This window comes from Phyllobates terribilis, unplaced genomic scaffold (assembly GCF_046119375.1).
Source record: "Phyllobates terribilis strain yellow unplaced genomic scaffold, ASM4611937v1 Scaffold_2__4_contigs__length_985480577, whole genome shotgun sequence".
NCBI lineage: Eukaryota > Metazoa > Chordata > Amphibia > Anura > Dendrobatidae > Phyllobates > Phyllobates terribilis.
This window is the reverse complement of record NW_027362762.1, coordinates 150,647,662-150,672,142: the sequence shown is the minus strand read 5'-3', so window position 1 is coordinate 150,672,142 and position 24,481 is coordinate 150,647,662. Positions and strand designations below refer to the sequence as shown.

Genomic DNA, 24,481 nt, shown 5'->3' with positions numbered 1-24,481 from the left:
AATTTTTCTTTTTTCTTTTTTTTTTTTTTTATTCTATCATTCAGTGCCTGATTATTTAAAAAAAAAATCATTTGTATTTTCTTTTTTTTTTTTTCTTTTTTTTTTTTTTTAACACTTAAATCTGCTCATCAAGTGAGTGAATGCAGACATAATGGAAGAAAGTGTCTCTGTTTTTTTTTTTTTTTTTTTCTATTTCTGGTAGTTCACAGCTAAGGAGAAGTCGATAATTGGGCCTTGCTTTATTGCCCTCATTTACTCTTCCTGTTGGCTGTGTGGTAAAGCAGGTCATTTATTTCAATAGAGTTTTATTTGTAAAACTGAGAACAATGAATAAATCACCATTACACTCCTGATATAAAATGTTTCTGTCTGATGCAGGTTTATGAGGGATGGGCCCTGGCTGAGCTCAAAGAGAAATCAATACATTGAAATAATGTTTGGGGGATTTAAAGTGAGCAGGCCTCACATTATCATGCGGAGCTAGAAAACAGACCTGCAATTATAATAATATATGAAGCAGGGGAGTATATGATGAAGCTTATATATCCTCAATATCTAACCTGAGTGTGAATATACAGTATATAGACCAGATACAATGCTGCTAAAAGCAGGACAATAGCCAACCCAGTAAAGCTGTAAAGGGGGCTTTCATTTCCAGGCCCTACCAGTCATAAATGCTCATAACACACACCAAGCACAAAGCTGAATTTTGACACATAGGCCAGTAAAAAAAAAAATTTATGTATATATATATATAGATATATAGATAGATCGATATATATGTATATATGTGCGTTTGTATCTATATATAGATATATGTGTGTGGTAATATATATATCTGTTTATCTATCCTTTCATTGTTTAAACGAAATTGTTTTATTTTATTTCTTTTCCCGATATCTGGTATCAAAAACTAAAAAGGAGAGAGATTCCTTTCCTTGATTATACTGCAGCACTGCAAGTCCAGTAACCAGAAACTACAATAAAACTAATAAAACCACATTCTCCTATTATCCGAACAAAATCTGAGCTTTAAACCAAACTTGTAAAAATCAAGTAACCCAGTCAGTGTTTGGCATCTGCAGAACAATTTGGCACCTGAGCACTCTGCGCATGCCCAGATCTCCCCCCCATACAAGCCAAATATTTCAGGAGGAAAAAAAAGTTAGCATTTCTCATTTAACATCATCTTACATGTGTTTTTTTTTTCCAAGCTTCCGACCTCAGTCCCTTAGCGGTTTCTCTCTCTCTCTTTGGTTTGTTGCTGTTACATCACACCCCTTCTCCCAGGCCTAGAGACCCCTTACAGCACAGTCACATAAGAGACATCCAGAAGAGATCGCCTCAGTCATAACAACAACAGCAACAGAACTGTCTATAGAAAAGCAACGAATGACATCACAGCACAGGCACAGTGTATGAATGCGCATGTATATATACATCTATCCACATATGTATACATAGTCACTATATATATATAGAGATATATATATATATTTATATATACATTGCACCATCACCCCAATCCTGCATGCTGATCATATCACAGTAATGCCACGGCTCATCATATACCCATTTCTTTACCACCCATTGCTATGGATCATTAGTTAGAAAATGTAGCCAATAAGAGAACACTTACCCATGTTGTCTCTCTCTGTCTCCCTCTCCCCTTCTCTCTCCCTCTCTCTCTCTCTCCCTGTGTCTGATCCAGTGATGCTGCCTGTGTGGAGCTTCAAGGAAACATTACAAGGGAAAAAAAAATAAATAATAAAAAAAAAAAAATAAGGTGGGGACAAAAGAGAGAGATCCTGAGCAGAGGGAAAAATTCTACTACTAATAATAAAAAAGCTATATACAACCCAGCGCTTCCTTATTCTGTGCTGCTCCAGAGGAAATGTAGTGGCTTTTGCCCCTAGGGGTGGAAAAGGGGGAGGCGACCAAGAGGTGCAGTAAATTCATTATTTCCAAAATGCCTCCAAGCCAGCAACAGTCCCAAGACCGAGAAGAAAAGGAAGATCGGGATGTCTATAGAATCTATAATGTCTATAAAATAAATAGAGATAGGCTGATCCCCTGTCCCTGGCACTGGGAGGACTGTTATAAGGAGAAGCACTGCGTATAAGAAACCACAATAAAAAGTTCACGTTCATGGAGAGTCCACATGACTTCCTGTGGCCAATCCAACTTGTGATTCAGTCGTAAACTTTTATGGCCCAGCTGTAAATTTTCTGCAAACAACCAAGAATGTGCTGCATTTTTGTGGCGTGTGCAAATGTCTTTCCTTGACGCCATATTTATCTATTATTTCATTATAGTTTTGTTTTTTTTCACTTTAGCTTTATACTTATTAGGGTTCAAGCAGATTAATCCTGTGTGTAATTTTTTTTTTCGCTGAAGCTGGGATTACATGCTGGGGATAGGAGCTGAAAAGTGGATTTTATTTGATTATTTCAGAGGAGCTCACAAGGTTTCGGTAGGCCATGGAAAGATATGCAGAGGCAAAAGCTCAGAGATCAGAGCAGAAACCTAATTTACCTCGATTATTAGGTGGATAAATATATAATTACACAAGTGCACAAAGCAGAAGTGCAAGGTATCCCTATATAGAAGTATAGAATTCTCAATCGAGGATCCAGACAGATTCTATCTATCTATCTATCTATCTATCTATCTATCTATCTATCTATCTATCTATCTATCTTATATTAAACATTATTAAACATTATTAAAATAAACATAAATGCCTGGAAAATGCACTGAAGTGAGACTGAAATTGCTCCTTTAAAACTTACATTTTTTTTTATTCATATTCATTATTATTATTATCAATATTACTTTATTATTATTATTTTGTGTTATGTATGCAGCATTCCCCCAAAAAGCAGCATAATTATATCATTATATAGTCGTAGAATGTATATTTAAACCTTTATAAATGTATTTACTCGCATATTAATTCGCTTTTAACCTTAATATGTACCATATCTATCTATCTATCTATCTATCTATCTATCTATCTATCTATCTATCATCTATCTATCTATCTATCTATCTATCTATCTATTGTATGTCTAGCTGTCTGCTCAATGCGCACGCAAATGTTCAAATATCTATTTTACATATGACTTTATATATGAATACATATATATGTATATACATATATATAGTGTCTCCGACTCAAAGACATTTCTACAGCTTTTCTAGGTCTAATTGTCTTCTCCCCTATATATATTTTCAAAGGCCATATACTAGGTACAAAAAAAAAGCATAGCAGCCCATATCCTATATTGCCTATATCTGATATTTTAAGTATTAATTCACGAAATTTTCAAAGTAAGTGTTGCCAAATCTACAGCCCCTCCATTGATATAAAAATAACGATATTTATGAACAAAAATTGGAAATAAAATGCAATGAAACCTGGGTTCATATACTGATAGATTGCAGCATCACCCTTGATTTCGCGAGGACGGGATTTAATTTAAAAAAACAGCAACAGTATTTGTGAGTTTTCTGTTTGTATTATATATATATATATATGAGTGTGAGTGCATATGCGTATATATATTCAAATTTAAATAAGCTTTATTGGCAGGTCCAAATAAACATTAGGTTTGCCAAAGCATGTGTACAGTAGAGAATAGGGATAGAGAGTATATATATATATAAATATATATATATATATATATATATATATATATATGTGTGTGTGTGTGTGTGTGTGTGTGTGTGTGTGTGTGTGTGTGTGTATGACAGTGTTGTGTGTACAAAATAGAGGCAGCATTTCAAAATTCCAATTGTGGAGAGTGAAGACTTTTTTTTAGCCCAAACCATGTGTTTTGGATTTTTTTTTTTCTTTAAAAAATATAAACAAAATATATACATATACCCTTAGGGGGGTAAATGTTGTCAGTTTTTTTTTTTGTTTATTTTCATTTTATTTTTTTTACTTGCTGAGAAATGGAAGTAGAGATTTTGTGCTCTCCCTAATCGTAGAGGCAACAATGGGAGAGAAGCAGTATTAGCACCGGATGAAGGCAATACTGTCTTTTATTCTCGTTTTACAAACCACCAATAAATTTTATAACAGGTAGTTAAAAGTTACAACAAGAGGAAGCGTCCTGAATCAAAACCAGCTTTTATGTCTCCACAGCACACTCAGTTTTACAAGCACTGACTACCAGGAACGAAATTTCCAGTCGCCTTTCCCCTTTATAAACGTAGCTTATCTATTTTAAGGAGCTACTTTTACCAGTACCATTTGTACGGAGATGGTGGCCATAAATGCCAATGACCAAGTGTCTAACAAGTAAATATAAAAATGTATAGGAATTCAAAATTCTGTGTGAGTGTGTTTTTATATATATATATATGTTTGTATGTGTGTCTGTATACATATATATGTGGGACGCATAAAAATCTATGGATTTGTGGTTTCAGATTTATAAATAGTCATCTTTGTCTTGCCTCATAAAATAGTTTTCAACACACATTTTTATTCTATCTCTCTATCTATCTATCTATCTATCTATCTATCTATCTATCTATCTATCTATCTATCTATCTATCTATCTATCCATCCATCCATCTATCTGTAAAAAAAGTGAAGCAACACAGGCAGGCAGGTAGGCGGTGCCAGCCCACAGGTGGTAACCCAACATTCTGACTACATAGAAATAAAAAAAAAATTTAGGCAGCACTCCAGCCAACTTTCTATGCAACAAAAAAAAAAACAACACTTTTTTATTGGCATATGTCTACAGTGACACTGACTAAAGTGACAACACTTTTTTTCAGTGTTGCCTATGTTTTGTGTCTGTCTGTCTATCTCTCTAATTGATTGTCTGTCTGTGTATCTATATATATGTATCTATTTATTTATCTATCTATCTATGTATCTAGTTATTTATTTATATCTCTATGTTTCTGTTTATCTATCTAGATAATCAGACAGACAGATAGATAGAATAGATAGACAGACATATAACTATAGATAATAGAGACATATAACTATAGATAATAGACAGCCGGAGACATAGATAGATACTAGATAGATAGATAACTATAGGTAATAGACAGCCAAAGATTAGATAGATAGACAGCCAAAGATTAGATAGATAGACAGACAGACAGACAGATAGATAGATAGATAGATAGATAGATAGATAGATAGATAGATAGATAGATAGATATTAGGATTTTTCCTATTATCATAGTTTTGTCACTATTTCATACATACACGCCATTGTGGCCATTTCCAGCCTGCAGGACACACTGTAGATTGTGTTACCAGACTTTTATAGCCTTCATATAATGCTTATGTTTCCTTGTTTCAAAATTGAAATTAAATGAATATGAGCAGGGTGCTCTGGCTCAGCTTCCACATGAATTATTGCCTTCTTTTCTTAAATGAGTCTAGAAGAAAATTTAGATTGGTTAATATGAGAAAAAGCGTTGACAGAATTTCTCTAGTCTCCTTCAGGCGTGTTATGTGCGCCCATTGCCAGTCATCAATAGGCAGCAATGATCATTTGCAGACAGGCCTTTGTGAACAGGCACATCATACCCAAATTACTTTTTTTCTATCCATAGAACATTACAGATGATAGAAGAATTTAATCAAATAAACACAAGCTGATTACTATCAAGAGCTGTTGACTTTACAAAAAAATCATGTAAAATCAGCAATATTCCTATGACCAATATAAAGGGCATATATAGCCGATATGGTAGATTTATATGAACCATGCACATGACTTTACATCTCATATTCATTGCAGTATCGACAATGATGCACAACATACACTACAGACACCCCCTGCAACTAGCAATACAGAAGCACTTGTCATATATCATAGCTTTGTTCCCAAATATTACATTGATATCAAGAGATAAGCAAAGGGTTATGTGACTACAGAAACAATTAATGTAGGGATATTTGTTTACCTCATGGTATTGCTATTCTTCTACATAGATTCACATAAGACTAATGATAGCAAATATTACTTTTGGATTGTATAGCTTCATAAAATGGTAGTCTGGATTTACACTACTACTTATCGTTAAATAGCAATTTTTTAACAATATTATTTTTATTTAATTTGATACAGACTTATCTATACCAATACTTGTTCCATGTGTGTGGAAAAGATCCTCAGTGCTAGCGATCCTCGAGAAGCAATCGATGATGAGTGGTTGCATCAATTGTATATATATACAATTTCTATATATATATACAATATATACAATATCTTTCAACACTAAGAACACAATAAGGTTCTAAGAAAAACCCTCAAAGATAGATGTAACTTAATAAATGAATAAACAAAAATTAACTTTTTTTTTTTCTGAATGAAAACTGATGTAAGGAGATAAAGAGATTCTTATTTTAGTTAAGTCGAAATCCTCAGAATCCAAAATTAATATGATCAGGTAGATAAAAAGAAACCGATAGTATTTCATATCTCGACTCAGTCAATTTGGAACAGTTTTAAGAACTATCAGGAAAAGTAAACGAGCTATCTGAGAATAGGAACCGACCTATGAATCTCTTTCACATATATATATGTGTATACATGCAAAAAGAGAGCGACACACATACATACAGTACATACAGAGTCAGAGAAACTAAATATTCACTATAAACAGACAGATAGGATAGAAATGGATTAAAAAATATTAAAAAGGTTTATTAATAGAATCAGACTAAATATTAATTGTAGACACATACTTTAAAATAGATAGATAGCTAGATATTTATAATATAGATAGATTGGTAGATAGATGATAGATAGATAGATAGATAGATAGATAGATAGATAGATAGGAGATAGATAGATAGATAGATAGATAGAGAGATAGAGAGATAGATAGATAGATAGATAGATAGATAGATAGGAGATAGATAAATAGATTGATAGATAGGCGATAGATAGATAGATAGATAGATAGATAGATAGATAGATAGATAGATAGATAGATAGAGTTGGAGTTTTACAACACTTCAATAAACTATTTACTAGTTCAGTAAAAGTAATAAATGCAGCTGCATCCCTACTCCAGTAATTGTGTTTACTGCCTTTAGGATTAGTCCTTATTGCTGTGAGAGTGGAAATGTGTGTCACTTACATAGTTTTGGAGGTGTAAACTGAGTGTCACCTTCAGGTACAATGAAGAAAGCAGTCCTGTGAAAATCCCCTCATCTGAGTTGCTTTCCTGGTTTAATGCCCATATGCCCAGGACACCTTCAGGAAATGACTGTCGCCTGGCTGTACATTTGCTGCAGCTTTTGGGAGCTGTTTTATGGTTTTATTTTCCCTCAGTTATTGCTTTACCACATGCGAGCTGTCTTATGTGCTGAACAAGTCTGGATGATGCTTGGTCAGGTTCTTATTATTTTTTTTTTTTCGAAGGATCACAAAAGCTTCTGGTTAGTGTTGTAATGTAGAAATATGTATAGATAATAAGGTACATACAGTATATCATTTAACTATGTGTGTGTTTTTAGAAATTGCAACCTATTCTCAATGTTCCCCTCTTGTTTAAATTGCACAATATTACAAATAACTGAAGGTTATGTAGGTATGTATGAACTGTAACCATGGCCTGCTCCATAATATAAGGACATTTTGCAAAAAAAACACACTCAAACACGCGGTGTGCGTGTATATATAGGGATATAAGGATCAATGAAATATGTGTGTACCCCCTCTTCCGACATAAACTATATATATATATATATATATATATATATATATATATATATATATATATATATATACACACAGTTTATGTGATCTGTTCATGATTTAGTTTTACTCATGTATTCAACTTTTTATTCATGTATGGATTCATGTATACATGTTTGAATCTCCACATCTATCTATAATCTATATATTTATCTATCTAGTTAGCTATTATCTATATGTATCTATCTATCATTATCTATCTATCTCTAGCTAGCTATTATCTATCTATCTATCCATCCAATATCCATCTATCTATCTATAATCTATCTATGGCTATCTAGCTAGCTATTATCTATATATTATCCATCTATCTATCTATCTATCTATCTATCTATCTATCTATCTATCTATCTATCTATCTACATTCTATCTACATGCCTACATTCTATTTACTACATCCCTGATGTGCCAGGAGTGTATAGATCATCACATAAAGAATCAGACTATCATTTTTAAAATCATGTTTATTCTCATTTTTATTCTTATAATATCATTTAATGTTTCACGTATACAATACAAATGTTATTTTGTCCAGGAACAGGTTCATGGTTTAATCTGCTACATTCATAGGTTGAGAACACGTGTAACTAGGCTTATACAGAAATAAAACAAAGACTATTTAATTTTTATGTTTTTTTTTTAAGCTTTATTTATTTTTTTTTATTTTTTTTATTTTGTATTTTAGTACCTCAAGCTCTTGCGTTAACAGATAAGGTCAAGACAAATAGGTAACTTTACATTCAGTGCAATTTAGTCCTAAACTACTGTAAAAGCACGATAAAATAAACACAGTCATTAAATGTGCGTCCATGTAGGCAGTTTCAGTTGTTGGGATAAAGCAGCAAGAAACAACATAAAAATTGCGTTACAAATACTTCCCGATAGCGTCTCCTTCTATAGGTAGTTATTATCATTTTTTATTATTATAAGTTACATTGCAAGTCTCAGGTTGCATTGGCTACTCAGTAGCTTGCATGTTGGGCATCATTGCCAGTCAATGGAAGTCTGACCATCTTCTGATTGGGATGTATGTGTATAAATACACCCCACATGTGGTACAGTTATTGCCTGATCCCTTTAGGTAGTAAAAGGAGGATTGAAGTGCTCACACAGCTATGTTAAACCCATAAAGTTACAAGATGGAAGATAAAATAAGAAATATCTGTGGCCTGTCATAACAGCTACATATTCAGATAGCTTTTTTTTTAATTATGAGCCATGTGCACACACTCTGCTTCAGCTTGGGATCAAGCCCCTGTACTGATAAGTTTGACAATTTCAGAGGTTCTATAGAGCTATATGGACTGCATTATACTAAACGTTGACAAATACATAATACCAATAAAAATCAAATTAACATAGTAGGGTATGTGCTGCCCCCCTGTCCCCATACTTGAATACAGAACTTTGAATAAACACAGGTTACATTTTGAGGTCCTCAATGGTCCTCTAAACAATAGAATAGGTAGTTTTATTTCACATAAAAGGAATTAATACTATTGTGGTTGAAAGAAATGTCAGTCTGTTGGAAATCATACCAGTAGTAATCCCTGTATGCTTCCTTCACTTTTATAAGTTATTAGCCTATTTCTTAGGACTTTGCAGGACATAAATAAGAATGTAATGTAAATGCCCCCTTTATCCACATAAACCACAGAAAAATGCAATGTGAAGTCCTGACCAGAAGACAAGGCTGGAACGTGTGACAGGTAGTTAATGTTGTCCCTTCTGCCCCCCCCCCCCCCCTCTCCCCCCACCTCCCATCCCCTTCAAATGAGCATCATAAACATCTTGGCTTTATTTGTATCATAAAACCAAACTTTTAATGAGGAATTGAATACTTTCACACAAACAAACATTGCCATTCATACACAGGGAGTCTTATCCCCCCTCACAGGGTCAGATCATTCTTTGCTTTCTTCCTTCTCCTCCTCTTCCTTCTCTTCTTCATCATTCACTTCTTCCTCTGTCTTCTCTTCGTCTCTAGATCCAGGGAGTTTATCTTTGTTATTCTCCTTTTTCCATTTCATCCTCCTGTTCTGAAACCAGATTTTGACCTGCCTTTCAGTCAGTCCCAGGGCGTGGGAGACCTCAATCCTTCGTTTCCTCGTCAAGTAAGGGTTGAACAGGAATTCTTTCTCTAGCTCTAATGTTTGGTACCGGCTGTAAGTCTGCCTTCCACTGCGTCTTCCGGGGGCTGGGTATAGCAAAACAAAACACAGCCATTACTGCTTACCACTTCCAGGATCAGCTCCGTGGGAGCATTCTCTATGTGTATACAGTCATCAGAACCCCTAACATGTGTGTAATGCAATAGGTATAATATTAATATACAAGCAGTCCTAGGTTGCATAGCAGCTATAAAAATAATAATATGCCAGTAGTCCTAGGTTGCATTGTAGCTATCAAAAAGTATAATATGCCAGCAGTCCTAGGTTGCATTGTAGCTATCAAAAAGTATAATATGCCAGCAGTCCTAGGCTGCAATATATATATGGAAAAGTATAATATGCCAGCAGTCCTAGGTTGCAATATAGATATGGAAAAGTATAATATGCCAGCAGTCCTAGGTTGCATAGTAGCTATAGAAAAGTATAATATGCTAGCAGGCCTAGGTTGTAATATAGCTATCAAAAAGTATAGTATGCCAACAATACTGGGTTACAATATAGCTATCAAAAAGTATAAAATGCCAACATAACTAGGTTGCAATATAGCTATCAAAAAGTATAATATCCCAACATAACTAGATTGCATTATAGCTATCAAAAAGTAAAGTATGCCAGCAATACTGGATTGCATTATATCTATCAAAAAGTATAATATGCCAGTAGTACTAGGCTGCATTACAGCCATCAAAAAAAGTATAATATGCCAGCAGTACTTGGTTGCATTATAGATATCAAAAAGTATAATATGCCAGCAGTCCTAGATTGCATTACAACCATCAAAAAGTATAATAAGCCAGCAGTCCTAGGCTGCATTATAGCCATCAAAAAGTATAATATGCCAGGAGTCCTAGGCTGCATTATAGCCATCAAAAAGTATAATATGCCAGGAATCCTAGGCTGCATTATAGCCATCAAAAAGTATAATAAGCCAGCAGTCCTAGGCTGCATTATAGCCATCAAAAAGTATAATACGCCAGGATAACTAGGTTGCATTATAGTTATCAAAAAGTATAATATGCCAGCAATACTTGGTTGCATTATAGTTATCAAAAGGTACTTTGGTAATAAATAACTATGCTTGAATCTAAAACACATAGCAATAATGCTAATAAAATGATGAAAATGATTGCAATAGCAACAATACTAATAGTAATAACAATAGAAGAAAACTAATAATAATGCTGCTACTGCTACTACAATTACTACTACTACTACTATTATCACTACTACTACTCTAAACAACAACAGCAGGAGCAATTTCATTGATAGTAGTAGTAGTAATAACAATAGTAGCAGCAATTATTAAAGAATAATGATGCATGATAAACTTACAACGCATATAAAATTATGTATAACATGTATTAACCCTTCAACTGGTTATTTATAGAGCTAAAAAAAAACATCAGTGACTTCCATGTAATCTAATGTGGAAGAACACTATAAATCAAATCTGTAAACTTCACTTTTACAATCAGAGGGAAGGTTTTAAAGACATCCTTTTAATTGCTTACAATAATACACAAACATTATGGCATTCTCATAAACTTTAGCCTTTATAAACAGTCAAATGGCCTTCTATAAAAAAAGGAGTTAATATGGATTTCACAGCCTTCACTGGACTGCCATGCACACATTAAAAGGAAAAGTAAGTTGAAGGAAGTTGTACATTGTAACGCACTTTGTAAATACACCATTTTCACCTCTTTTAACTTTGCAAGCCATTAAGATAAACTATATGGTTTTATGAAGGAGCTCTGCAGTAAGAGCAAAGCAAATAACCTCGTGGGAGCTGTATGCTGTTTTCCTCAAGGCAGGGCAATAAAAATAACTTAGTTCAAAAGACCTGCACTTAAAACACCTTGATCTTTTTTTCTATTTTTTATTTTTTTTTTGTAACTAAACTGCTGACTGGTGGAATGACCAGAAATGCAAAATAAAATGAGGTGTTGTAGCAGCTTCGGCCGGTAAAACAAACAAAAAAAAACCTACAATTCTGTGCTATTGCTTTCTGATTCTATGGAAAGGAGAAGCGTGCAGATAGATAACACAACAAGACACAATGCACAAAATACAAAATAACAGAAGGGGAAAAAAAAGGATCCTAACCGTGAGGTCTCATCCAGGGAAACATAAGACTGGGAGACGAAGTTTGATTTAAATGGCCTTGTCCTTCGCTAGAGCTAGTGTTAGAGGACGATTTACAATCGGGGTACTGCACCACGCTCGTCTCTTGCTGGGCACCATAAAGGGACTGCCTTGGTAGGGCATCGTAGCCATAGAACTTGGAGGCGTCTCCGTGGCACGTCAGGGCGCAGGGATTCTGCTGGTAGCCAGTGTTGGAAATGCTGGAGGTGCCGTGGTGGAAGAACTCCTGGACGTGGTGGGAAGGGTGCTGGAAGCCTGGGGCTGTGGTGCCTGGTCCATACACCAGGGCATGGCTCCTACTGACACTTTGTGGGAACCGACAGTCGTAGTAAGTTGGCTCCAGGGACTCACCTCCTTTGTACTTGGAGAACAGGGGGTTCACAAAATAGGAACTCATGGCTCTTGCATTAAAGACAGATGTAGCACCCCCCCTCCTTATAATAAAAAGAGATCAAAATAGCAAACAATACAAGTCTTTAATTCTGGGAGAGATCAATGGAGAACTGTCCCCTGGGCTTGTCTTAAAGTCCTGTTTTTGTTTGTGATGAGGAGGGGGGGTTCTTAGGAGGCTCTCACAGACGTCTCATAGTGCTGGAGTGTCTCTGGGCTGCTTGGATCTTCTTGTAGTGCAGTCGGTAGGTAGAGCTCTCTCTGTCAGTTCCTCTATACTGTTCCTTCCCTTAACACCACAGGCAAATTCCTTAAAATCCCGCTGGTGAAGCTTTCACACGCGATTTGTATCCATCAATCCTCTCCTGCAAGACAGGCTGGAAAGAAATGACAAGGATTTGGGGGTATCGGATGGACGTGGAACACACCAGGCTTCAGAAAAAAAAATATCAAATGAATGAGGGAGGGTTATGAAAGGTGCGCATTAATATCTTTAGGTGCTCTTTTTTTTTCCAAGCCAGCCTCTTCACTGATGTGGGAAAATACATGCGCCGTGGGGTCAACCTAGGTTACCTCAACAGGTAAATTATTTAGGGTGCATGGATGAAGAGCACAGAAGCTCCTGTGCAGGAAGAGCTTTATTCCTTATTGCAAAATTGCATATTTCCCTTTAGTAATAAAGATACAGCCAAGTAGCCCAGTATGACGTCACTGGCCTCTCTGCTCCCCCTCTTACGTCTCCACTGCTCCTCTCTAACCAGTTGGCGTCCTATTGGAGTTAAGAAAACATTTAATGTCTTAGTAAAGCTTAAATACAAATGTTAAAGGGGAGCGAGGTTGTGCACAGGCGATTGCATCACTAGTTGGTTGAGCCCTGGATGCCTGATGCTGGGTATTGGGACAGAATGTGACTGAAGTCATCCAGGAACCATTATGTGTAATGATATTAATGGCTAAAACGTGGAAGCTTCAATCATTAGGAAGGTAAAGTCCCAATTTAGAAGAAGATACAAAAGGAAATGCACTATTATCGCGATTTTAATGTGGTCTTATACCACCAGGGAATAAAATAATAATAAAAGGAAATCACGTGAAATGCAATTAGGAAAACAGAGCAGTAATGAGAAATCCCCTTCCTCTTTCCATCTGTTGGTACTGGGCTTTTGTAAGCAGCACTCCGATTTAGGGTCGGAGTTTAAAGTTTAGACGCCATTGATAAGCTTCTATTGTAAAGAGTAGAGTTTTATGGCTGCAGTAAACCAAAACTGAGGAATGCTCCAGGCCCTAAATCCAAGAAGGAGACATTTTATATAATATATAAAAACACATTTACTGGCGGTAAATAGAAGGTAAATAAACATACAACATGAAGCTACATTCTATGTTGTGAAGGAGACCTATATTGTATATTCTGCAGTTAGGTGCTGTCTGTCCCTATAGGTATTGAGGTATTCTGTAATGGCAATAGATGTGTAGAACATACACAAATTGTATCTACGTGTATAGGTCTATACCCTGAATACAGGCATCAATTATAGGAGTCACATTTAAGGTTACAAAAATTATATATATGAGGAATAAAAAAAAAATGTAAAAAAAAATCAGGACTTGCTAGGACTCAAATTGCTCCACGTGGTCTCCTTACACAGTGCGAAATATGAAATATTATACATTTGTCTAGAATTGGTATGTCTTGCAGATTTTATGGGGAGTCTTTTTTTTTTTTTTAATGTCTGCTGGACCTTACACACCGATATATAAAGATGACTGCTGACTGAGAAAGAAAGAGCCTGTTAATTACACTATGAACTGAGAATAATAATAATAATAATAATAAAAAAACATATATATGATATTTTATTGCATAATTATATATAGCATTAATTGCACAGTAAAGTATAATCTAATATAGTGCATAATGTAATTTATTCCATTGTTCAATGTCATTATATAATATTATACAAGATATGATTAATCGACATTGTTTAGAAAACATTACTTCCCTGATTGTCATGCAATTTTAAAATGTAGTGTATGATAGAAATATTCTATCTATCTATCTATCTATCTATCTATCTATCTATCTATCTATCTATCTATCTATCTAACTATATATCATCCACAAATCTACCTACCTATCCATCCATCTTGATTTATGTGCATACAAATAAGTTTATATATAGTCTTTATATATTTTTCTAAGAGTGTATTTGAATCTGGGGCATTTTGTTCTGGTAATCAATTGATAGCTCTTATTTCCTTTGCTCTGGCCTGATTGTTGCACATTAATGTCTGCTCAATAAATATCAGTTGTGATCAAAAGCGAACATGAATGGAGAACGTCTTTAATGTGCAATAGACTGATCAATGTCTGGCTAATTAGCTACATTTTCAACCTAAGCGTTTCTCTACACAAGAAGGCTTATTACAATGTTACTATAAAATGGTAGCCTCACCTATCATCACGCTGACCCACTTGTAATTTGTGAACATTCTTATATATATTACATGCTAATTCGCCATTCACTAGTGAAGGATGTTGTGCGTATTTGTTTTGATTTGTTTTCCAACTGTCTTGTAGGGGCCCAAAGGTGTAATGGGATGCAATGCAACTCTAATTGGCCAAAGTGTTCTAAAATTTGAGCAACAGTGCCACCCAGTGTCAAAAGTTTGTAAAGACGACCCATGAAACACCCCCTTTCAACCCCCTAACCATATCCTCAAATGCTTAAGGGTCTACTTCATTAAATCATATATAATCTTCTGTTAACTTTCCTTATGGGTTTGTTGTTTTTTTTCTTCTTGGAAATAACATTTGAAGTTTGTTGTTAGTGAATGTATAAAATATACAATGAAATTAATCATATTGTATTACTCTGCAAAAGATGAGAAACATAAAAAGATGCAATTATTATTATTATTTAGTGATATACTAAAATATTAGATTTAATTCAATATATCATATGTGGACACGTAAACCATATGTAAATGTGTATATGAATATGTGTATTGTATATATTTAGAGATAAAAGCATATAGATAATTAGACTGATACATTGATAATAAAATGGTAGACATGTATGTGTTGTAATGTGCTTAGGAATATGTTGGCGCTAAAAAAATAAAGATAAATTAATAAATTAATATATAGTATTAATGGGATAGATAGATAGATAGATAGATAGATAGATAGATAGATAGATAGATAGATAGATAGATAGATAGATAGATAGTATGGATATATGGGATAGATAGATAGATAGATAGATAGATAGATAGATAGATAGATAGATAGATAGATAGATAGATAGTATTAATGGGATAGACAGATAGATAGATAGATAGATAGATAGATAGATAGATAAAGATAGATAGATAGATAGATAGATAGATAAATAGATAGATAGGATAGATAAAGATAGATAGATAGATAGATAGATAGATAGGTAGATAGAATGGATAGATAGTATGAATATATGGGATAGATAGATAGATAGACAGACAGACAGACAGACACAGATATGTAGCAAAGAATTGGAACAGCAGCAATGTAGTCCTAGGTGCAAGGCCCCCCAAAACAAATATCCGTTTGTAGTGGTAATAGTAATAAAAAAAAGCAGGCAGCACTCCCCCAAAAAAAAAATTGAGAAAAAAGGTGGACTTTATTAGCCCATATGGTGTGAGAAGGTTTCGGTTGTGACCAATCTTTGTCAATAGATAGATAGTATTAATGGGATAGACAGATCGATAGATAGATAGATAGATAGATAGATAGATAGATAGATAGATAGATAGATAGATAGATCGATAGATAGATAGATAGATAGATAGATAGATAGATAGTGATAATGAAGATGTACCACATCTTATAGAGTGTATGTTTACTATGTATTTCCTTCCCTAGATAGATCGAAAGATAGACAGATAGATAGATAGATAGATAGATAGATAGATAGATAGATAGATAGATAGATAGATAGATAGATGGAAAAAAATAATAATAATAATAATAATAATGGAACTGCACAACGAATACGAAATAAAGGGTGCAAGGCCTCCCAAACAAAAATCCGATTGTATCAGTATAAGAAAAAATAAAAAATAAAGAGAGGCAGCACTCCAATAAATGTGCAAAGAAAAAGGTGGACTTTAATAATAGACAGATAGATAGATAGATAGATAGATAGATAGATAGATAGATAGATAGATAGATAGATAGATAGATAGATAGAAAGAAAGAAAGAAAGAAAGAATATTTCTATCATACACTACATTTTAAAATTGCATGACAATCAGGGAAGTAATGTTTTCTAAACAATGTCGATTAATCATATCTTGTATAATATTATATAATGACATTGAACAATGGAATAAATTGCATTATGCACTATATTAGATTATACTTTACTGTGCAATTAATGGTATATATAATTATACAATAAAATATCATATATGTTTTATTATTATTATTATTATTATCAGTTCATAGTATAATTAACAGGCTCTTTCTCAGTCAGCAGTCATCTTTATATATCGGTGTGTAAGGTCCAGCAGACATAAAAAAAGACTCCCCATAAAATCTGCAAGAAATACCCATTCTAGACAAATGTATAATATTTCATATTTCGATTGTATCAGAAGAAAAGAATAAGAATAAAAAAATAAATAAATAAATAAATAAAGAGAGGCAGCACTCCAATAAAAATGTGCTAAGAAAAAAGTGGACTTTAATAATAGAAACACAGACAGACAGACAGACAGACAGACAGATAGATAGATAGATAGATAGATAGATAGATAGATAGATAGATAGATAGATAGACACAAGTGCATGTGCTTTCTATATAATTTAGTGTTAGAAATGCATAGAGCTGCTGTATGATACAATTCTTTCTGCTGTATTGTACAATGCTGTATAATGTTGCCGGTAACGCACGTGTGTGTATAGGTGAGTGAGCAGAGCTTGATCTGGTGATGAATTAGGCCTTTTAGCTCTGGGATTTCTTTGTGTATATTTATAAACTGAGAGTAAATCTTGCAGATGGCGGCTGCATGGAGGAGTAGCCTTCTTTGTACACATCAGCAATAAACATGGCAGCAGTAGGTGTACACTTCTCTGCCATCTACTCTCACTGCTTTCTGGTTTTATCAGTTTGAAGCCATTTCTCATTCCAGTGAAGTCTCCTGTTCTTTGCTTGTAGACAAAACATTCCAATAATCCGGTTTCAAAGCCCACAGTATGCACCTTATTTAAACCATAAAACAATTAATGCCAGACGTCTAGCCAGTCCTGTGCTCTTGTTTTGTTCACCTCCATTGAAGAGAGAGCCTGGGCTGTAAAGCTATAGCCTTGTGTGCGGAAGTATACCTATAGCCTGCCCTAAAACCATCACTGTCCTGTGCTTTTTATCTCTCTTACAATAGCCTCTGTATATTTGATGTCATCCGAATGCCATATGCCCCAGTATAAACCTGACAATGCAGCAATACTCCCAAATATCCTGCAACATCTCCTATATATATTGAGACATGCAGATGGACTTGATCCTGCTGCCTTTGTCCTTCCCATATATATTTCTTTATCCTACTCTTTCTCCATGTGAAAGGCAAACTTCCCATCATGGGACATTAAACTGATTGATCAATTGTCAAAGTGACAATGACATCTCAGATCTAGTCTTGGGGATGGGGAAGCCTTCGCCGGATTAGTTTGTGTGTATGCCTTGCATGTGTTATGTGTGTGAATTTGCAATATTCTGCATAAACCCCTCACAATTTATTCAATCACCTTTTCATCAAAAGCCCCCCTTGGATAAGTAGATTATATTTATATTCTAATAAGTCCTATGAGAGGGGTTAATAAGAAGTGGTTTGCTGAAACGGCCAGGCATCCTAAGGTTGTGCAGATCACTAAATCTGTCCTTGGAATGACATATATTTGAATGATAATAATACTGGGGCCCTGCCTTGTCTTGGACATGCAATTCCAAATGGAACGTTATAGCTTTAAAATCTGCACCGTTCAGCAGCTCCACATGCCAATTTCTCATCCTAGGCTTTTATTTATCAGAAAATACGATTGTTTTTCTATTTTCTCCTGCTTCTCCAAATTTCCAGAACCTTAACAGTGTTCAATATATTGTATCATATATGTGTACATATCTATATGATACACCTTGCTGAAAATACACATTATGTATCGGTGTGGGTATATATACATTCATACACACACACATATACAGATACACTAGGTACACACACACATATATATACATATACATATATATACTTAAATATACTAGGTACACACACATACATATTCGTGTGTATATATTTATATATATGCACATATAGGTAAAATACACATATAGGTACACTAGGTACACACATATACACACATATATATGTTTATATATTTCTACATGTGTGTGTGTATGTGTATATATATGCACACTCTTAAATACACATATAGGTACACACATACATCTATATATGTATATATATGAAAATATATACACATATAGATTCACATAAACACATATATACACACGCATATATGTATACATACACTCTTATACTGATGTATTTTCGCAATATATCGGTGTGTTAAATACTAAATAATATTAAGACTATGATAAATTAATGAATACACTATTAAATATATACTGATAAAATATAATGTGAAAAAATATATTTGTTACTGTGCATGAAGGTATTTGTCAGTACATAATTATATGGAAGTTGAGACTTGGTTCATATAAATAAATGTATCGTGTTTTATGCGGAAGGAATATGTTGCTATATGGTCACATTTTAAGTTAAATGTTACCGTGTAATACAAATGAATATAGCAATGTACATTGCTGCAAATAAGATAATGTACCACTATATAATATAAAGACATGTACTAATGTGTTACTAGATATATGGAAATGTACGTATATATTGATTTAGTGTATAAAAATGCTAATACTTCTGTCAACATATTAAGAAACCTATCAGAAAATATTACAAAAGAATGTATTGAGTGCATCTACATATAAAGAAATTTGTCAGTATAAATATATAAAAGAATATATTTTGACGAATACATTGTATCTAAGCTGTATATGCGCAGCAAATATTCCTAAATATATCCGATAGTTTGTGATATCGTTTATAGTATAAAATGCAATTATGAAACATATACATAAATAAGTTTATGTTCTATACTTTACAAAGGAACATACAGATCTTTTTATACATTTACTATATATTATGCATATATCAAATTTTATGAGGCTATTGAGTTGTGATAATTTTATATATATGGGTTTGTGGCTATACAATATTAAAACCGTATTAACCCAAGATTAATAAATTAAACTGCCTCTCTTGTGAAGTTTTATGACTACTCTGACCACTATAGTTCTTAGCCAGTCATCCTTAGTGAAGTGGCCTACTTGTGCAGTAGCATTCAGCCTACCTATAAAATCTTTAACTATATCATTCCAGCACACCAATAAAGGCTTTTAATAACACAGTAAACACAAGCACTTTGATTTTTGACTACATATAGTTACACACTCTCGTAAAAATGCATATATAGATACTAAAAATACACTTTTTTTTCCAGGCTGCTCAAGAAAACAGGAGAATGTGCAATCCTTTAGAGTTCCAAGGCAGGCAGTCCTGGCAGGAAGCAACTTAAATTAGGAATGCGGCCCTCTATTATTGTCCAAACCTGACATTTCTCTTGACTGAGACCATAAATTACTGTGCCATGTATTCTAAAACTTGGAAGTCAGATGCAAATGAAACAAATACAGCTTTACTCTAAAATCATGTTTTCAGGGCAGTTTTTGCGGCCATTGGTGGGGAATGTGCTCTCAAGGACATTCACTAATCTTATATTAGTCTGATTATTAATAAGTATCAGGGTATAAGGGGATGAAGGAAGTGACTTTGTGCTTTAAAACGGAGCTGAACCCAAGAAGAAGTTAAATAACCGTAAGTACCATAAATGTAACAATGCTGAAATATATTTTACACAGAGAAGAATAGGCTGCTACTTTTGTTACCAATGAGTCTGGATTTCCTTTGGCCCAGGGCGTTCTGTGAGATATATATATATTTTCTTTTTGTGAAATTGTAACCACAAAACACACAAAAGCAGAATAGTGCAGTCTTCTATATTTACATAGAGCTGATCTACAGGCAGAACAGAACAATACTGAACATTATTTTTTGTGACAAGAATAAAATACATAAATATATACATCCAAGATACTTTCAATACTATAACAAAACATACTGGTAATTTCTCGATTTGAATTATACAAAATATGCACTCACAAACTTCTTCAAATAAAAATTAACACTGGATAAGTATAAGTTACAAAATAAAATACTAAAAAAAATATTCAAGTACTTTCTTGTTTTGTTTGTTTGTCTGTTTTACTTGGATTTTTTTTTTTCTTTCCTTAAAGACAGAGAAGAGGAACATTTGTAATTGCATTTTATAAAAGCATGTGCTTCCAAAATGCCTGTGTGTTTATAATCTACGCTAAACACAGATCTCCACATTCATAGTCATTAATTTTTATTATTACTGATAATGCTTGAGCCCACAACAAAATGTTTTCTTCACATATCTCTTATATAAGGGTTATGATGGGGAAGGAGGAGGATGGGTGAGGATCTCTAGGGTTGTTCCTTGTCGGTCTTTTCCTTATTCATTTTCTTCATTTTCATTCTTCTGTTCTGAAACCAAATTTTAACTTGCCTTTCAGTGAGATTTAGAACCCTGGCGACCTCATAGCGCCGGTCCCTGGTTAGGTACATATTAAATAAAAATTCCTTTTCTAGTTCCAAAGTCTGATATTTTGTATAGGGGCATCTTTTCTTTCTTGTGGAACGTGCATGGATCCAATTTGCCACTGGGTTATCTGAAAAACAAAAAGATATAAATATATACATATATAATAAATACAGAGCACGATGGACATAATTGAATGCATTAATTTTAAAGTGCAAATATTTATATTTTCTAATTCAAAATATGTATATACTAAATCCCCTAAAAGTTCTATAATGGCCCCTACAGTGACAACTCTTATTTGTTGAATATGGTAGAAAATTAAGCATATAATTTCTGCAGACGTTTAGTGTGGCTAAAATTGTTATTGCCACTTTAAAGGTATTTAGCACATGAGTAGCAGAAGTCATTGTCAGCCTGCAATCATAAAATAAACGTTGTTGTCACAAGGCCATAAAAGGCTCTAACAAGTACTGTTCCCTTTATAGATGTTGAACTCAACATGCCCTTAAATCTAGTAATGTAGATATAGATATATATATAGATATATATATATATATATATATATATATATATATATATATATATATATATATATACATTACTAGATTTATGGGCATATTGAGTTCAACATCTATACAGGAAACAGTACTAGTTAGAGTAAATATATATATATATATATATATATATATATATATATATATATATGTGTGTGTGTGTGTGTGTGTGTGTGTGTGTGTGTGTGTGTGTGTGTGTGTGTGTGTGTATATGTATATATATATATCAGTATTATTTATTTTTTGTTTTGCTTGTTGTTGTTGTTTTTTTTCTGTTGCAGGTTATATATGAGCCCGTGTTCAATATTATTTGATGATCATCCGTTTTATTTTATTTTTATGATCACCTTCACTTGGTTAGACTACAATTGTAATATATGACCTATGCTCAGTGCTAGCAAACATGGACTGTAATCCTCTAAAGTCCTGTACTTTCTAAAAAAAAATATCTTTAAGAGATATTATATTCAAATAGTAATAAATCCATCATTGTGGGAACATGCTTATGTGTACGAGTCCCATTTAATATAATTACATAGAAAGGACTGCATAGCTATAATTTGGAGTTTTATAGAGCAGTGGTTTATAATTGTGCTAATAAAATGTGTGACTGCCAGGTGTCTCCTTGTCCATTAACCCATGTGCTTTGTGATCGGCACATTGATGATATATCAATGGCACCAGGCGCCTAAACTTAAGCAGAAAGGTTTTAAACTTTGAAGAAGACACAATTAAAGGAAGCCCTGTGTCAGTGTGAACTGCTCTGGTCATAACCATAAAACCTCAGCTAATACTTTGTTTGTTCAAATGACCAATTGTCCCACACAGCTCAATGCCTGCGAGGACATTCTTTTCTTGGCATTTCATCTGCTGGGACACTGAAATAAAGAATCAGGACTGCAGTATGCATAAAAAATTATACATGTAGATACAATAATAAGGATATGTCAGGCTGATGAGACAGGGATAGGTGTTTCCTCTTTGCTGAGACTGTAGCAGTCCCTGAGAATCATTTTAGCTGCAGTGCTGGATACTATCTGAGATATTGAAGGAATTCGAGGGAGGAATTATGTCCCTGAGCTGGAGCTGGGTGTCACTGGGCACATGGGAAATAAATGGCTTGTAGGAAGTGCACCCATGCTTGCCTGCCCTAATGCATCCCTTCCTATTCTTTTATTCCCTTTAAATGCAGCCAGGTCTTGCTCCTGCAGGCTGTGTGTTTAGGGCAGGGCCCTGTTTTAAGGAGGTAATTTGGTTTTATGGAGGAGACTCTAGTACATGTTATAATTCCTCCTCCCCCCTCTCCGGTTGTAAACAAGAATGACTCTAATAACTTACTGGGGTCCAATTCAGACTTGTCCTCTTTGTGTTTGCTGGAAATGATGGCCTCAGAATCCGGGGAGGGGATGGTGTGCAGAGGTGGCCTGTCCCTCAGATCTCCGGGAGAAGCATACATGTAATCCGGGTAGCTGCGACCATCGCTGGGTCCACACTCCCTCCTGCTGGGGAAGGCGTCAGGCTTGAGTCCGTAGTGCCTGCTGCTTGCTGCAAACCCTGGGAATGACACGGTCCCTGAGATGGGCTCCAGCCAAGAGCGCATATATCTGGCATCTGTGCCCAAATGTGGCTGGTGGTGGGTGTAGGGGTGATAGACCACAGAGGACTGGGAGTGCACAGGACCCCAGGAGGTGGTGAACACTGCAGGTTTCGAGGCAAAACTGCAGGAAGGAAAATCTCCACAGTCCGGGACTAATCCTGACGGTCGTGCTGCTGCTGGATGAGCCCCAGTGGTGGGGAACCTGGAAGCCAGGAGGTCTTCACTCTCATGGCTGATCAGAGAGTCCACATAATAGTTGCTGATAGGACCAGACGCAGACATTGTTCCCCCTTCTTTTACATTCATAAGATTATTGTATGAACTGTATGTGTACTTTTTATCTGCTCATAGAACAATCAGGGCAGGTAATTATTTTTTCAGCCTTTCAAGCTTGTCATTGGCTATTGCCTCCCACGTGATTGTATTTACAAAAAAAAAAAAAATACAGTGCAGATCAATGCGCAGGTCCCATTGCCTGTATCTGTGTATGGGAGCTGAGCAGCCTGGTTCTTATAAAACTGGTGGGATAATGTGAGAATCTGGACCTGCTGGACTTTAATCAGATCTGATGCCCTGCTGCTCTTTTAGGGGGATTATGAAGAAAACTTGGGGAAATGTGAGTGCTTGGGGCATGGGAAGCAGGCAAGGGGACTATTTCTTGACGCAATTCATCTCTGTCTCTTCTCTGTAAGGCTGCCAGCATACTAGAATGGATATATAGTACAGTCCAGGACATTGCTTTTCATTACAAATACATTATGATTTCTGCATTTCGTTTAGTAAGAATCAGCTACCTTATATTTATGCTGCTAGGAAATAAACTAAGCTTTCACATTTTTTTTTGCAATGTCACTGGCTGATGTAATATTATAAATGCCCCCCATGTACCAGTTGGTATTTTTTTTTTTTTTTTTTCTTTTCAAATCAGCAGGGCATTGAAATCCAAGCAAAAAGGAAGCCAGAGGAGTTTTGAAAAGAAAAGGGGGGAAAAGATCTGATGGAAACAGACATTTGCACAGAATAAAAGTGCTAAGCTACTCCCATCTTTCAATGGATGTCTGTATTCGTCTGCTCAG

At 34.7% G+C, this 24,481-nt stretch overlaps 2 protein-coding genes across 2 annotated transcripts; both read right to left on the bottom strand.

Annotated features, from left to right (window-relative positions):
* Window positions 1–9,530: 9,530 nt before the first annotated feature.
* Window positions 9,531–12,923, bottom strand: HOXC8 (homeobox C8). The gene is made up of 2 exons (XM_073662990.1): window positions 12,026–12,923; window positions 9,531–9,945 (listed from the first exon to the last, which is right to left on the bottom strand). Exons 1-2 carry the CDS (start codon window positions 12,459–12,461, stop codon window positions 9,653–9,655), a joined length of 729 nt encoding a protein of 242 aa, XP_073519091.1. The 5' UTR covers window positions 12,462–12,923; the 3' UTR covers window positions 9,531–9,652.
* Window positions 12,924–20,609: 7,686 nt separating this feature from the next.
* Window positions 20,610–23,813, bottom strand: HOXC9 (homeobox C9). Its single transcript, XM_073670013.1, has 2 exons — window positions 23,147–23,813; window positions 20,610–21,381 (listed from the first exon to the last, which is right to left on the bottom strand). Exons 1-2 carry the CDS (start codon window positions 23,709–23,711, stop codon window positions 21,137–21,139), a joined length of 810 nt encoding a protein of 269 aa, XP_073526114.1. The 5' UTR covers window positions 23,712–23,813; the 3' UTR covers window positions 20,610–21,136.
* Window positions 23,814–24,481: the final 668 nt, after the last annotated feature.